Raw genomic sequence first — 13691 nt, 5'->3', positions numbered from 1 at the left:
GCACAGGCCCATACAGCAGCAGGTGTGGGTGTGCCAGGGCAGCGTCCCAGTTGCCAAGCGCTGCAGGTGTCCTCTGGCAAGAGCTGAGTCAGGCTGGGGAAAGAGGTGGGTGGAGGAGCGCTGGAGGCTCCCTGCATAGAGGCTACTAGGAGGGCCCCCAGGCAGGATGCCGTAAAGCTCCAGCAGCCCAGCACCCTGATCGGGAGACAGGCCTGCCTCCTCTTGTCTCAGTTACTTTTCTCTCGTCCCTGAGACCAAATACCCCACAGCCAAAATTAAAGGATGGGTTTATTTAGCTCACAGTGTAATGGAGTTTCAGTCTGCGATCAGCTGGCTCCAAGGGAGGGCGGCACAGCGGGGAGGGGCAGCCTTTCGAGGTGGTGGAAGACTCCATAACAAGATCAGAGGGATCCTGGCTAGGGCCACATGGCACTCATACCCTGAATCCCAGCACCAGGCCCCTCCCCAAAGCCTGCCCCACTTGACCTCTTAGCTTGGGAGACATCCAGACACAAACCATAACACCACCTGAGCTCTTGGGGGCCAGGGATTCACACCCTCTCACTGTCCCTTGGCCAGATACTGAACTCCCCATGACATCGGCTGATGCTGATCCCTGGAGCAGTTGTGGGTCATCCTGGAGCTGGCCCTGGAGACCAGGCAGCTTATGTCTCCCGCTCCTTCCACCTCTGCCCCTCACAGACACCCTGAGCCCAAAGGTAGGGGCTCTGCTGTACCCCTCACACACACACCACACCACCCCCACCCCCCACCCTGCACAGCCCTGCTCAGCGCCTTCCTAAGTCTCCCCACCTGGTTCTGCTGCTGCTCAGTTCCCTTTGCCCCTGGAAGACCATTATGGAAAAAATAGATGCCCTCCCGAAAGAGCCATCCCGGGCATCGTTTTTACACAGCAAAGCATGCTGTTAGCCTGGGAAGGAAGACCTTGGGGGAAACGCTAGAGAGAGACCTCTGCGGTCTCACCAGGAAACTTGGAGGAGGGGTAGGGGCGGCCAGCTCCTGGGTGAGGCGAGGGTGTTCCTAGTGCTGGGGAACAGTGGCTGTCTGGGACAGTCACACTCATTGTCTCTTGAAGGCCATTTGCAAGAAAACAAGGCTGGCTAGAAAGCCTTTGAGCCCAGCCAAGAGAGCCCAGGCCTGCCTGGAGGAGGGGGAGGTTGTGGAGTGACACCCACTTCCCTGGGCTCTGGGAGGGGAGGCTAGGGGAGGCAGCGAGGGCCACGTTAGGCTGGGGGAGAGAGCACCCAGGATAGAGTTGTTTTTGTCTTCCTGTACAGAGAATTGAACCCACAGTTTTCGCACTGAGCTACATCCCTAGCCCTTTATTTAGTTTTGTTTTGAGACAGGTCTTGTTAAATTGCCCAGGCCAGACTCGAATTTGGGACTCCCCTGCCTCAGTCACTCAGGGTGCAAAATTACAGGTGTGTACCTCCTTGCCCAGCTTTTTAAAAAATGTATTTTTTTTTCCAGTGCTGGGGAAGGAACCCAGAGTGTTTGCACACTTTACCACTGAGCTGCACGGTGAACTGAACGTTTTAGGCATTCATTTATTTACCAGATACTTAAGAGCCTATTGTGTTTCAAGCTCCAAAATAGCAGTGAGTAACTTTTGCATCCTGGAGTTGGGATTCTAGTGTGGAATCAGAAATAAACCAAAACAAGTCAATAAAATGTAAATTCAGAGACAACTACAGCGGGGCTACACGTGGGGCAGGAGTTTTGTGCTCAGTCATATAGAGGCCCCAGCAGGCTACAGACGGGCAAAATGTGTGGAATCTCTCATTGGTACAGATTGGATTGGTCACAGGTTTACCAAATCAAGAATTTCAAAGGTGGGCATGGTGGTGCACACCCTGTAATCCCAGCACTTTGGAGGCTAAGACAGGAGGATCACTATGAGTTTAATGCCACCATGGGCTGCATAGTGAGTTTAAGGCCAGCCTGAGCTGCACAGCAAGACTTCATCTCAAAAAACAAAACAAAACAAGCCAGATAAAATGTTTAAAATGTTTCAGCCTTGAGCTGAAGATCACAAACAGTATGGTGGCAACCCACAGCACCATCATAAACTGCATATTGTTATTAGAGGAAAAAGTATGAAAAGACTTCTGTACTGGGAAAAAAGATCCAATAAAGATGCTTGGGTTAGAAAAAGCACTCATAAATCAGGCATGGTGGTACACACTGTAATACCAGCACTCGCTGAGGCAGGAGGATCTTTGGGAGTTTGAGACCAACCTGGGCTACAAAGTGAGTTCAAGGATAGCTCAAACTGCATAATGAGACCGTCTCAAAAAAAAAAAAAAAAAAGCATTCATGCCTCCAGTTCACAAGAATATCCCTGCAGTGAATGCAAAACCACAAAGTGGTTAATCATTTGGTAAGAAGCTCTAGATGCTGCCACAAGAACTTCCAACAGGAGCAAACACATTTAGCAGGTGCCTGAAGAGCTCGGGGAATCAGACAGCAGCGGCATCTAACAAGTGCCTGTGCACACATGCCTGTCATCCCAGCACCAGGAGCCTGGGGCAAGAGGAGCACAGGAGATCAAGGCCATTCCGGGCGTCACAGGAGACCCTGTTTCCAAAACAAAAAGAAACAAACCAAAACCAAAACCAAGCCACAAAACAAACCTAAATGGAGGAAACAACAGAATCCTAATGCCATAGTGCTGTTGGTGAAAAACTTTTATTTTTGAGACGAGGTCTCGCTATGTATCCCAGGCTGACATTAAGCTCATGATCTTTCTGCCTCAGCCTCCTGAGTGCTGGCATTCCAGATGTGCTTCACCACACCCCGGATTATGCTTTATTTTTTTTAATCTATTTTTTTTTTTTTTTTTTTTTTTTTTTTTAGACAGGGTCTCACTCTGTAGCTTAGGCTGGTTGTAAACTCACTGTGTAGCTGAGTCTAGGCTGGCCCTGAACTCATGGGTGATCCTCCTGCTTCAGTCTCCGTAGTGCTGGGATTACAAACCTGCGCCACCACGCCCGTCATTACAGTATATTATAACTACTCTCACCCTCAGCCATATAAATTCTTTTCTTCCCGCGACCAGATAAATTCGCGCGGCAGCATCAAAACTGCTGGAGGGTGGGGCCTAAGGGGAGAGCCGAAGGGAGCGGTTGCCGTATTAAATACAATAATTGGGCCGCAGTTTAATGGCCATAAGCCAGGGGGGAGCAAAGTAACGTAAGCGGACAGGGAAAAGCTCCTTGACATCGCCAGAAGCATGCAGCTTCAAGCTGGAGCTGTCCTCAGTCTCTGGGTGAGGCGGGCGCCACGGTGTGCGCCCTCATTCTGGCATTTAAGGTGGGCGGGGTCGCGGGCGCTGGTCACGCCCCCAACCTGCGCGTGCGCGTGCGCAGGAATAAGAGCGAGGCCCGGGCGGCTTTCGGTCAGCGCCGCTGTTCGAGTGGCGCGAGTAGCGGCTGGATGGCGTGTGGCGGGCCACTACGGAGCGCCGTGTTGGGCTTGGGGTTGCGGCTGCTGCTTGGCCTCGGACTAGGCTTGGAAGCCGCTCCGACCTCAGCCTCCACCTGGTTGTTGACCCCGTCTCCAGGTAAACAAGCCCCCTCCACGCGCGCGCAACCCCGCCGGTCCTCCCGCCCTCGCGTGTCCGTAGCGCCTTGCCATTGGCTGCGCCGCCCATCCATCGCGGGCACGCCCCCAGCGCGTGGCTCTAGCAGTAGTAACGCGCGTGGGGCCGGCCGGCCCTGGAGCTCCAGGTGAATTGAATGAGGTCTCTGCGCGTGGGTTCGCCACCTGCCTTGAGCGGTCCAGAGGGTCCTCCCGGCGCTCTCCCCGACCTGCGCTCGTTTTGTCGTGCCCTCACTGTCACCTCCACGCCGCCCTTCAGCCCGGCGTGGTCGGGAAGGCGCGCTGCAGGCACGGACTGTGTGCCCGACCTCTCACCGCAGAGCGTCCCCTGGCGCCTCCCCTCGCCGCCGTGTGTCCCAAACCCTTATTCCGGAATCTGAGGCCCTGTGCCCGCAATCCTGACCTCCCAATTTCTCTGTGGTTTCCCGCCGTAGAGAAAGCTGCGAGTATATTTCATAGGTGATCCCAGCTTCACAAGTAAACTACTCTCCTGGGTTTATACATGTGGCCCATGAGACCAAGGCCCGTGGGACCGGGGCACCCTCGCTGAGATCCCCAGAGCAGCGGGAAGCTTTGGGGTAGGCACGAAGCATGGGTTTCACACCCCCATTCACCCCATTCCCTCTTATCAAAAACTCACCCCAAAGCACCTGTGTTTTCAAGCTGAAAGTTCACATTTCCTCGTTAACCAAGTGCGGGATTCTTTACACACAAAGGGCACCTTTTCTCAGCGTGCTAAGTGGGAAATCCTGGCTTAAGGTAGGAACCACAGTGTGACAGGATATCAGGTGCCTCCCGGGACTGGGTCACAAGGTCACTGGCCTGCCAGTCACCCAGTGTCCAGTCCAGGAGAGGACAAACTACCTATTTTAGAGCCATTGTTATATGGGGTTCCTAGCCATATCCCACTTACGCAGGAGGAAACAGGGTGGGCCGGAAAATCTCCAGCCACTCCAGCTTGTCCTGGGGGACAGGTCCTGCTCTGCTGTGCTGCCCACGTACTCCATGGGCCAGGCAGGGGAGCACAGGGGCGCCAGGACTGTGGGCGGCTGGGCTGTGGAGAAAGCAGCGCTCAGACATCGCCAGCTCGTGAGGGCAGCAAAGGAAGCTGGCTGCAGGTTGCCTCCTGCCCTTCTCAGCTCTGCAGAGTTTAGGGACTGTGTGACCTGAAGGTTGCCCTAGCAAGTGACATAGGACAGGGACAGTAGGGCCAGACAGAGGGAACGGAGACAGACCAAGCCAGGGTGGGGTGCTCGCTACCTTCTCTGCTTGCTGCAGCAGGAGGGACAGCCTCTGTCCCTCGAGGTCCCTGTTCAGAGTTCAGGAAGGCCACAGCTCATCTGGGTCCAGTGAGGGCCCTTGCATGACCTGTGACCCCTATATTGTCAGGTGCTGCCCTGGGTTGGCTCAGGAGGTCACAACCCTGACCTTCAGCAGGTGTGTGGTTTAAGGTTCGCTGGGATACATGGGTCTCTGGGAAGACAGGAGATGTCTCCCAGGAGGGAAGCTGGGCTCTGAGGACTGCGGAAGGAACCACAGCTGCAGCGTACGGAGAACAGGGAGCCAGGAGAGGTCGATAAAGAATATGGGGGGAGGTGAAATTTGGTTGTGAAAGTCTGGGAGCCAGGGCAGGATGGGCGACAGAAAGATGTGACTCTGAGGTACCCTTTTCTTTTCTTTCTTTTTTTTTTTTTTTAATTGGTACCAGGGATCGAACTCATGACTGCCTGCTCACAAGGCAGGCGCTTGTGCCGCTGAGCTAAATCCCTAGCCTCTGAGGTACCCTTTTCTAGTGAGGATCGGGGTCCAGGGGTGGGGATCGGGGTCCGGGGGTCTGGTGTGGAGGTGACACATTCAAGATGGGAAGCTTTAGGAGCAGTGTTGCTAAACTTTAGGTTCCTATCCAGGGCCTCAATTTCCCCTTTGTCAAGCATAGGGGCTAGGACAGGCCTGCTGACCTTGGCCAAGAGCCTGACCGAGCATGTGTTGGGGGACAGCTCTCCTTCCCGCCCCACCTGGAGGCTCAGGGATGGACTCTGGCCATTGGGAGGCCAGCAGGCTCGGGTGGTGAGACCTGGGTTCAAACCCCAGGGCAGTCCTTAGTTCCCTCCCCTTGGTTCCTTCTGTGGACTGGGGGTGAAGGCAGTACCCACCCATCGTGAGCGCTCCACAAAAGGCGGCCACCAGTGTTGTTCCCACACCCTGAGGCCTGGTTTGTGGCCTGGTAGTTACAGCCTGTGACCATGGTCCTCTTGGAGGAGGACCCAGACTTGGGCTTCCCCGCTCTCACTTGTGTGCATTCTGCAGGCCCCAGCATAGGCTCCTGCTTGCCTCCCGACTTCCAGTGTCGCACTAATGGCTTCTGCATTCCCCCCACATGGCGGTGTGATGGTGACATAGACTGTGAGGATGGCAGCGATGAGGAGGAGTGCAGTGAGTGGCCCGGCCCGGGGCGGGGCCTGTGGGGCGGGGCTGAGGAGGGAAGGTGGGGCTCCAGGAGTGTGGGTGGGGCCAGGGTGATGGGCGGGGCTTGTGAAATGCGGGTCTAGTCAGGGGTGGGTTCTGAGAAAGGCTTGTGGGGAGGCGGGGCTAGGGGTGTCTGGGGCAGGGCTCAAGGAAGCTTCTCCCTTGGGAGCCGGGATAGTAGGGCAAAGGTCGAGTTCTCTCAGGTCCTTAGGTGGGCTTTACCGGGAGCTGGGCCCTGGGTTTTCATGGAAACACATTTGTGACCTCCTGGACCCTGTGCCCAAGGGATTCAGCCCTGTGCCCAGAATGGGCAGTGCCCCCCGCCTGCGGATTCCACTTGCTTCTGCGACAGCATCAGCGATTGCCTTGGTGACCCTGACAAGAACCTGCAAAACTGTAGCCATCGCCAGCCCTGCCCCACAAACCAGATGCCCTGCAAGACTGTGGACATGTGTGTGCCCCACGAGTGGCACTGTGACCGCCACCCGGACTGCCCTGATGGCAGTGATGAGCTGGGCTGTGGTGGGTGTCCCGGGTACACGACAGGCCTGTGTGGGTGGTAGGCTGGTGGCCATGGTGGGGATGCCTGCGACTGCCTCCTGGGCTGTGGGTGCATCCACTGCCCAGACCTACGTTCCCCCACCTCCACCTTGTCTGGGATCAGCATGAGCCCCTGGGGTCTCCCCAGTGCACCCCCTATTCCCTACGAGCCCATCCCCAACTCCTAAATGCCTTGCCTCTTTTTAGAAGTCAAATTGAAGGAAGGGCATGCCTCGACCGTAGGGACCCCGGTCACCTTGGCAGGTGTCACATCTCTCAGCAATGCCACAGACTCCTTTGAGGACCAGCCTGGAAACCCAAGTAGCTACAAGGTCATCGCAGCTGCTGGTAAGTGGGACAGGCCCTTCTGTGCGGGGCTGGGAGCAGGGAGGGACAGGCTGTGGCTGTCATGGTCCTACAGGTTGGAAGCAGGGTCCGTATGGCAGTCTTTGTCTGGTCTCACCTCTACCATCTGCCTGTCTGTCCCCTGCAGGGTTACTGGGTGTCAGCCTGACTGCTGTCACTGTGCTAGTGTTGTTCCAGCTCCGAGCCCAACGGTCCCAGCGCCCACTGGGGCTGCTGGTCGCTGTGAAAGACTCCCTGATGCTGTCAGAGCGGAAACGTTCTGTGCTCTGAAGATCACCATCAGTGTTGCCTTTGGATCTTGACTGCAGCCAGCCTGGAGGAGGCACGGGCAGTCATGGGTGTTCCAGCCCTTGGGAACCCAGCTGCCCTGGCACCTAGAACCTCAGACCCCAGCTCTTGCAGATGCGGTTCCCAAGGGGGTGTGGCCAGATGGTCAGGCCCCTGGGACTGAGAGTGAAGATGGAGGAGAGGGAGCTGCAGGGTGCAACACAGTCTCGGACGTCATCATCTTGTGCACAGACACTCCTGCTGCCCCAGCTGGGTGGGGATTAAAGTCCTGCAGCCCCTCTGCCTCTGGCCTTTGTTTGAGCCAGGCAGCCTGAGGGCTCTGCTGTCCCCCCTCCTCCAGGGTGAAGTGCTCAATGTGGAGAAGGTGGGACCCAAGGTCCTGTCCCAGGCACCCCCTTAGCCACTGTGCCTCTTGCTTCCTGGGAGTGGAGCAAATACGGGCTGGAGGGGTGCTCTGCATTTGTGGTGGGCTTCAGGGGAGAAGAGCAGAACTCGGGCACTGCCTGCTCCTTCCTCTAGTTGGGGTCCCCCTGCAGGCTTCTGCCTGATAAGGAAGCCCAATGGCCTCCACTGGTCTTGGCTCCATCCTGTTTTAAAATATAGAGTTTATTTACTCAAGTATGGTAAGACCAACTGATAAAAGAGATAAGCAACAGCCAGGCATGATGGGGTATGCTTGTAATCCCAGCACTCAGGAGGCTGAGGCAAGAGGATCAAAAATTCAAGACCAGCCTGTGCAGTTTTGAAATTTAGCAAGACATGTCTCAGAATAAAAAGGCTGCAGTGTGAAGGTTCTGGGGTGAATCTGGTACCACACATGCACAGACAAACCCTCACAGATCCTGGGGTATGAGACAACCGCCCACACCAAGCCCCTCAAGGAGGCTGAGGAGGCCAAGGAAGCGGCTGGCAAACCTCCCTGGTGGTTTTTACAGCTGGGCAAGGGCCCTGTGTGGTTAGCAGGGCTGTTCCTACTGGCTGGGACCTAGTCCTGGGCTGGGACAGGTGGCAGGCACCCCATTGGGTGAGGACTCAATTAAAGGTGCTTGCTTTACAGGCGAAAGGTCGGTTCCCAGCTTTCTCTGTGACCATTTGCCAAGGCCAGGAAATGTCCCAGGGAGGGGCCATTGCTCAGTGAAGGTTGAGGTGCTGAGCAGGAACAGGAAATGCAGCCAGCATACACCTTGGGGCTTTTGGGACATGGGACCAGACTGTCAACTTCTGACCTGAGTTTTTTGTTGTTTTTTGAAGCAGGGTCTTGTTCAGGGTGCCCTTGAACTCACTGTCTCAGTGCTCCCCGCCAAAGAAAAAACCAATTTTGAGACAGGCTCTTGCTAAATTGCTGAGTTGCTCAGGATAGGTTCCAATTTGGCAATCTGCCTGCCTTAGCCTCCCAGAGTACTGGGATTATAGGCACATACCACCATCCCTTAGAAATCAACAAAGGTTATTCCCCTGATTTCTGCTTGGCACCACCAGCCACCACAGGCCAGAGGTGTGTGTCAGACACCTGCCAGGCTCTGAAGCCATGTGTCCCCTGAATGGATAGCTGTGGCATGCAGACTTCAGGGGTGTCTTTGGGTTCTTGGTCTTCACTGAACAAACTGTTCCACACAGCAGCCTTACCTTCTCTGTCCCGGTTTTGGGCCTCAAAGGTGGTTCTTTCATAGGATGAGCCTTGCTGATTCCTGGGGGTGAGGCTGTCCCATGTCACCAAGTGGAAGGGCTGTGTTCTGTGGGCTGCCAGGGGTGGGGGTGGGGACGGGAACACCCAGTCTGTTTCGAGTGGCCTCCTAGGAGCCTGGGAAATCGGGGCTCCTAAAGTGCAAAGTAGAATCAACTGCACCAGCATCACTCCCCATGCACACAGCTGTGTGTGTGTCAGCGTGGGGCCTACAAATGGGTGAGCCTGAGCCCCAGGCTGGGGCCTGTCTTGCCCAGCAGCTGCCTTGAGCAGACAGAGAGAGGCCGGAGATGAGGGTCCCTCATCCCTGAAACCAGCCTGGCCACCCTGCTGTTCCTGTGAGTCCAGTGCTGGGGATCCCGGACTCTGACATCTGGTGGGTGGGTGCATCAGGAGGGGCACTTTTAGCTTGGGGACCTGTGCCTGGCTGTGTGGTGCTGTGTTGTCATCTGTATCCCTGGGGTTTGGGTCCCCCGGGATCTTGGGGCCCTCTGTTCCCTTTGGCTTGCTCATCTGCTACCAGCACATCCTGTCCCTAAGAACCAGCATGGGGGGTCATTTCTAGGAAACTACCATTTTATTATTTTTTTCTGAGACAAGGTGTTGCTATGTAGCCCAGGCTGGCCCCAAACTCACTGTGTAGCCCAGGGCAGACTCATGGAGATCCTCCTGCTTTAGCCTCTCAAGTGCTGGGATTATAGGCGGGCAATGGGTGGGTTACTGCTGCTCAGGCAGAAGGGTGGCCAGATGGGATCAGGACCGTGGGCACCCTGCAGTGCCACTGCTGAACTGAGTGACAGACTGTGTACTATGCCTCCAGGGGTGTTCAGGAGCCCGTGAGGAGAGGACCAGCAGAGACAGTCCCACTTCCCTGTGAGTTTATGCTCAGTAAGTGCTAGGTGGCCTACAAGGGAGTAGGAAGCAACAGAAAGAGGGCAAGGGGACTACTCTCCCCGGTCCTGCTGCCCTCTTCTGTTATTGAGGGAAAGTCACATAACCCCAAATTAACCATTAACCACATCAACCCAGGCGGTGCCTTTCAGAATCTTCATCGGTTATGCAGCCTCCACCCCAAACTGATTGCAGGAAATTTTCTGTTTTTGTATTTTATTTGAAATCAAGGTGATCCTCTTGCTGCGGCCTCCCATCTTCTTGGAATATTGGCTTGTGTCTGGCTTCTTTTACCCGAAGTGAATAATCTTTTTTGGGGGAGGGGGTACTGGGGATCGAACTCATGACCTTGTGCTTGCTAGCAGGTGCTTACACCACTGACCTAAATCCCCAGCCCCCAATGTGAGTAATCCACTCCCCTTCCCCCCGCCTTGGTACAGTTCCCTAATCAGTGTGGTAAAGTGATTACCTAGCGCTGCTTTGTGCTGGGCTAGGGTAAGCACGTGGGAGGTTGTACAAGGATGTGTGAAGAGTATACTCAAGCAAACACAAGGGCTTGTATTTTTATTTTTTGAGACGGTTTTGTTCAATTGCCCAGGATGGGCTTAAGTTTGTAGCCCTCCTGCCTCAGCCCAAATACTGGAATTGCAAGTGTGCACCACCATGCCCAATGTAAGGTTCCTTTAATGTAACAATCACCAGGCCAGGATGGCGAGTAAGGTGACAACCTCTTAACTCACATATTGCTCGCTATAAACAAAATCACTGTGGCTGGCTAGGGATATAACTCAGCAGCACAGAACCTGTGCACCACTCGCGAGGTCGTGAGTTCAATTCCCAGTACCAAAATAAGTAAAGAAATAAATAAAGGCAACCAAAATTCCCTGGATTGTGCCGGAACTTCCCAGCCTCCTGCCTTAGCTTCCCAAGGACCTGGCTTTACAGATGCTCACCACGCTCTGCTGGATTGTTTAAACATGGTTAATTTAATGCTGTGTGAATTTCACCTGCACAACAAAGCCAAACGCGGGTGGGAGACACAGCCACACCGTCTGGGGAGATCATTGTTGGGGGGTGGCTCCTTGCCAGACCAGAGGGGCGGGAGCCAGGGCTGTACTTTCAAAACGGCGCGATGCAGGAAGCGGCCTCGAGGTGGCGCCATCTGCCCACGCCTGGGCCGTTTGGGTTCAATTTTCAGCACTGGGCCCGCGTATGCTAGGTAAGTGTTCAACCACTGAGCCACACCCCAACCTTACATTTTGAGGCAGGGTCTCGCTAGGATCCTAAGGCTGGGCTCAAACTTTGAGATCCTCCTGCCTCAGCCTCTCGAGCAGTTGGAATTACAGGGATGCTGTAGTGCGCCAGCCTGAAAATTTGAAGCGCTTTGTGGTCTCCCGCTTTGACTTTGGGACAGCTGGTCCAACTCTTTTCTGTCATGCAATTGGATGATGCTGGCCCCACCCCCAATCAGAACTGGACTCTCATTGGTCAGGAATTGCTCCTTTGGCTGCCTGATTGGCTCACAGGCAGCACGAGGGTGGGCCTCCGGCATGTCCTGTGGGTTTGTGGAAAATTTTCCCGCTTCCGGAAGTTGGCCGCAGCCGGTACCCACTGTGGCCCAGGAGCCGAGATCTCAGTCCTCAGTGCCGAGAGGACGGAGCCGAAGCCACGGCATCCAGAGCCTGCGGGTCGGCTCGGGCTTCCGGAGCGAACCGTACCCTGTGACAGCCACAGCTACGGGGCGAGAAAGCCCTTTCAGAACCGCGTGGCGCACAGCGGTGATACCAGCAGTTGGAGAGGCCGAGGCGGAAAGGTCGCGAGTGTGAAGACATCCCGGGCCATTTAGGGAGACCCTGGGTGCACAGAACAAGAAGAACAAAGGTCGGGGCCATGCACAGTGGTAAAGCACCCCTGGATTGACGGTAGTGCATGCGCACACACTCAGCTAAATTTAGCGGAGGGGTGGGATACTGTCATTGGTAACAAAAGATTCCTAATAGGTGCAGAAACCTTGGGGCGCAGTGACATTTTCAGTTTTTGTCAGATTTGTCAACCTTCTGCTCTGTCCTTTGAGCTTCAGGGTCTAGCTTCTTAAATCTTTTACTGCTTCAGTGCCGTAAGATAATGTCATGGTTATGTGTTAGATTTTATTCTAACAGCAGGAGAGCTTGTTTGTTTTGAAATTAAAGTTGGGCTGGCAAATAATTCAAGTCCAACAGTGCTTCCCAACTCCTTATGAGACTGGGCATGGGGGCGCACACCTGTAATCTTAGCACCCAGGAGGCCGAGGCAGGAGGATTGCTGCTAGTTTGAGGCCAACCTGGGCTACATAGTGAAAATTTGTCTCCAAAAGGAACAAATAAATAATAAGAAAAAAATCACAGAAAAAAGCGAGAACACATTCACGGTGGGGATTTCGTGAGGACTTCCTGGACTCGACTCTAAGAATTAACTGGGTGTTGCCTTTGTCTGTGTCTCACTACAGGATCCATACGTTAAAGACAATGTCTGGAAGCTTCTATTTTGTAATCGTTGGCCAACAGGATAATCTAGTCTTTGAGATGGAATTTTTGCCAGCTGGGAAGGCGGAATCCAAAAATGGTTATCGTCATCTGAACCAGTTCATAGCTCACGCTGCTCTTGACCTTGTGGATGAAAACATGCTTGAAAACTGTTCAAACAACATGTACTTGAAAACCGTGGACAAATTTAATGAGTGGTTTGTGTCAGCGTTTGTCACTGCCGGCCACATGAGATTTCTTATGCTTCATGACATAAGACGAGAAGATGAAATCAAGAACTTCTTTACTGATGTTTATGATTTGTATATAAAGTTTGCAATGAATCCATTTTATGAACCCAACTCTCCTATTCGATCAAATGCATTTGAAAGAAAAGTTCAGTGTCTTGGGAAGAAACACCTTTTAAGCTGAATGCAGAAAAATTGAAAATAAACTGTTACATACTCAGGGCTGTGTGCATTGTAAGTAACTTGATTAGCCTAGAAAACTTACTTGTCTCCATTTATCTAAATCTAATGGGGGGGAGGGAGCTGGAGATTTAGCTCAGTGACCTAAAGGCCTGCCTGGCAAGTGCAAAGCCATGAGTTGAATCCCTGGTACCAAAAAAAAAAAAAAAAATCTAATGGAATTGCTTTTTTTTTGTATCAGGAATCAAACTCAGAACCTAGCACATGTCAGGAGGTGCATAAACCTTGGCCCCTGGAATTGCTTTTATAACTTAAAAATAGTACATTGTGTTTCATCTGGGTGTTATCAATGATATTTGCTTATGAAGTAGAACTCTTTATCAATAATTTCGAAATATTTGTATGTTAAGAGTTGAGAAGCTTTTGACTTTCCTTATCCACACAGTTTGACCTTAATGTAGTAAATTTTTTTTTTGCCTTTTTGATACAGGGTCTCACTGTGGAGTTCAGGCTGCCCTTGAGCTCACTTTGTAGCCCAGGCTGGTCTTGAACTTGCAGTGATCCTTCTGCCTCAGCCTCCCGAGTGCTGGGTTTACAAGCATGAGCCACCATGCCCAGCTTAATGTAGTAACTCATAAAACAAATGTCATAGTCAAGGTTTGATAGATTTAGATCTAAGATTGTGAAGAAGGAGATGAAACTGATAGCACATACAGTGACATATTTGTGCATTTGAAGATACATTAGAAACATTTCTAACACACAGCACTACCTAAGAAGCTGAAGCAGAACACTTTCACAATGCTGAAAGTTATATTCCTGCCTCTGCCAGAGACTGGGAACAGCGATCATCACTGCTACCGTTTTAGAATCCTGCACCTGTTGTGTGCAGTGGACCAGAGTTAC

At 53.2% G+C, this 13691-nt stretch overlaps 2 protein-coding genes across 4 annotated transcripts; both read left to right on the top strand.

The window, feature by feature from the left end:
- Nucleotides 1–1933: 1933 nt before the first annotated feature.
- Nucleotides 1934–8071, top strand: Cd320 (CD320 molecule). The gene is made up of 6 exons (XM_003461392.5): nt 1934–1945; nt 3334–3583; nt 5929–6054; nt 6373–6609; nt 6835–6975; nt 7121–8071. The coding sequence occupies exons 1-6, from the start codon at nt 1934–1936 to the stop codon at nt 7261–7263; spliced, it is 909 nt and encodes a 302-aa protein (XP_003461440.3). The 3' UTR covers nt 7264–8071.
- A 2826-nt stretch (nt 8072–10897) lies between these two features.
- LOC100732332 (trafficking protein particle complex subunit 2-like) lies at nt 10898–12825 on the top strand. Of its 3 annotated transcripts, none has more exons than XM_003461391.4 (2): nt 10898–11737; nt 12342–12825. In XM_003461391.4, the coding sequence occupies exon 2, from the start codon at nt 12361–12363 to the stop codon at nt 12787–12789; it is 429 nt and encodes a 142-aa protein (XP_003461439.1). In that variant the 5' UTR covers nt 10898–11737; nt 12342–12360; the 3' UTR covers nt 12790–12825. The 3 variants fall into 3 exon arrangements, with proteins under 3 accessions (XP_003461439.1, XP_013007076.1, XP_063084404.1); XM_013151622.3 differs by having other exon boundaries at nt 10898–11756; XM_063228334.1 differs by having other exon boundaries at nt 10898–11778.
- The last annotated feature ends 866 nt before the right edge of the window (nt 12826–13691 follow it).

Source organism: Cavia porcellus, unplaced genomic scaffold (genome assembly GCF_034190915.1).
Source record: "Cavia porcellus strain 051 isolate PalLab524CR breed Dunkin Hartley unplaced genomic scaffold, mCavPor4.1 scaffold_17, whole genome shotgun sequence".
Classification (NCBI taxonomy): Eukaryota; Metazoa; Chordata; class Mammalia; order Rodentia; family Caviidae; genus Cavia; species Cavia porcellus.
The sequence above is the reverse complement of the archived record's forward strand: the minus strand, read 5'-3'. Positions and strand labels throughout refer to the sequence as shown.

Coding starts and splice junctions, on each gene's coding strand:
- Cd320 (XM_003461392.5), top strand. Junction 6,055..6,372: donor CAGCGATGAGGAGGAGTGCA/GTGAGTGGCCCG, acceptor CCTGTGCCCAAG/GGATTCAGCCCTGTGCCCAG. Junction 6,610..6,834: donor CAGTGATGAGCTGGGCTGTG/GTGGGTGTCCCG, acceptor GCCTCTTTTTAG/AAGTCAAATTGAAGGAAGGG.
- LOC100732332 (XM_003461391.4), top strand. CDS start 12,361: ATGTCTGGAAGCTTCTATTTTGTAATCGTTGGCCAACAGGATAATCTA.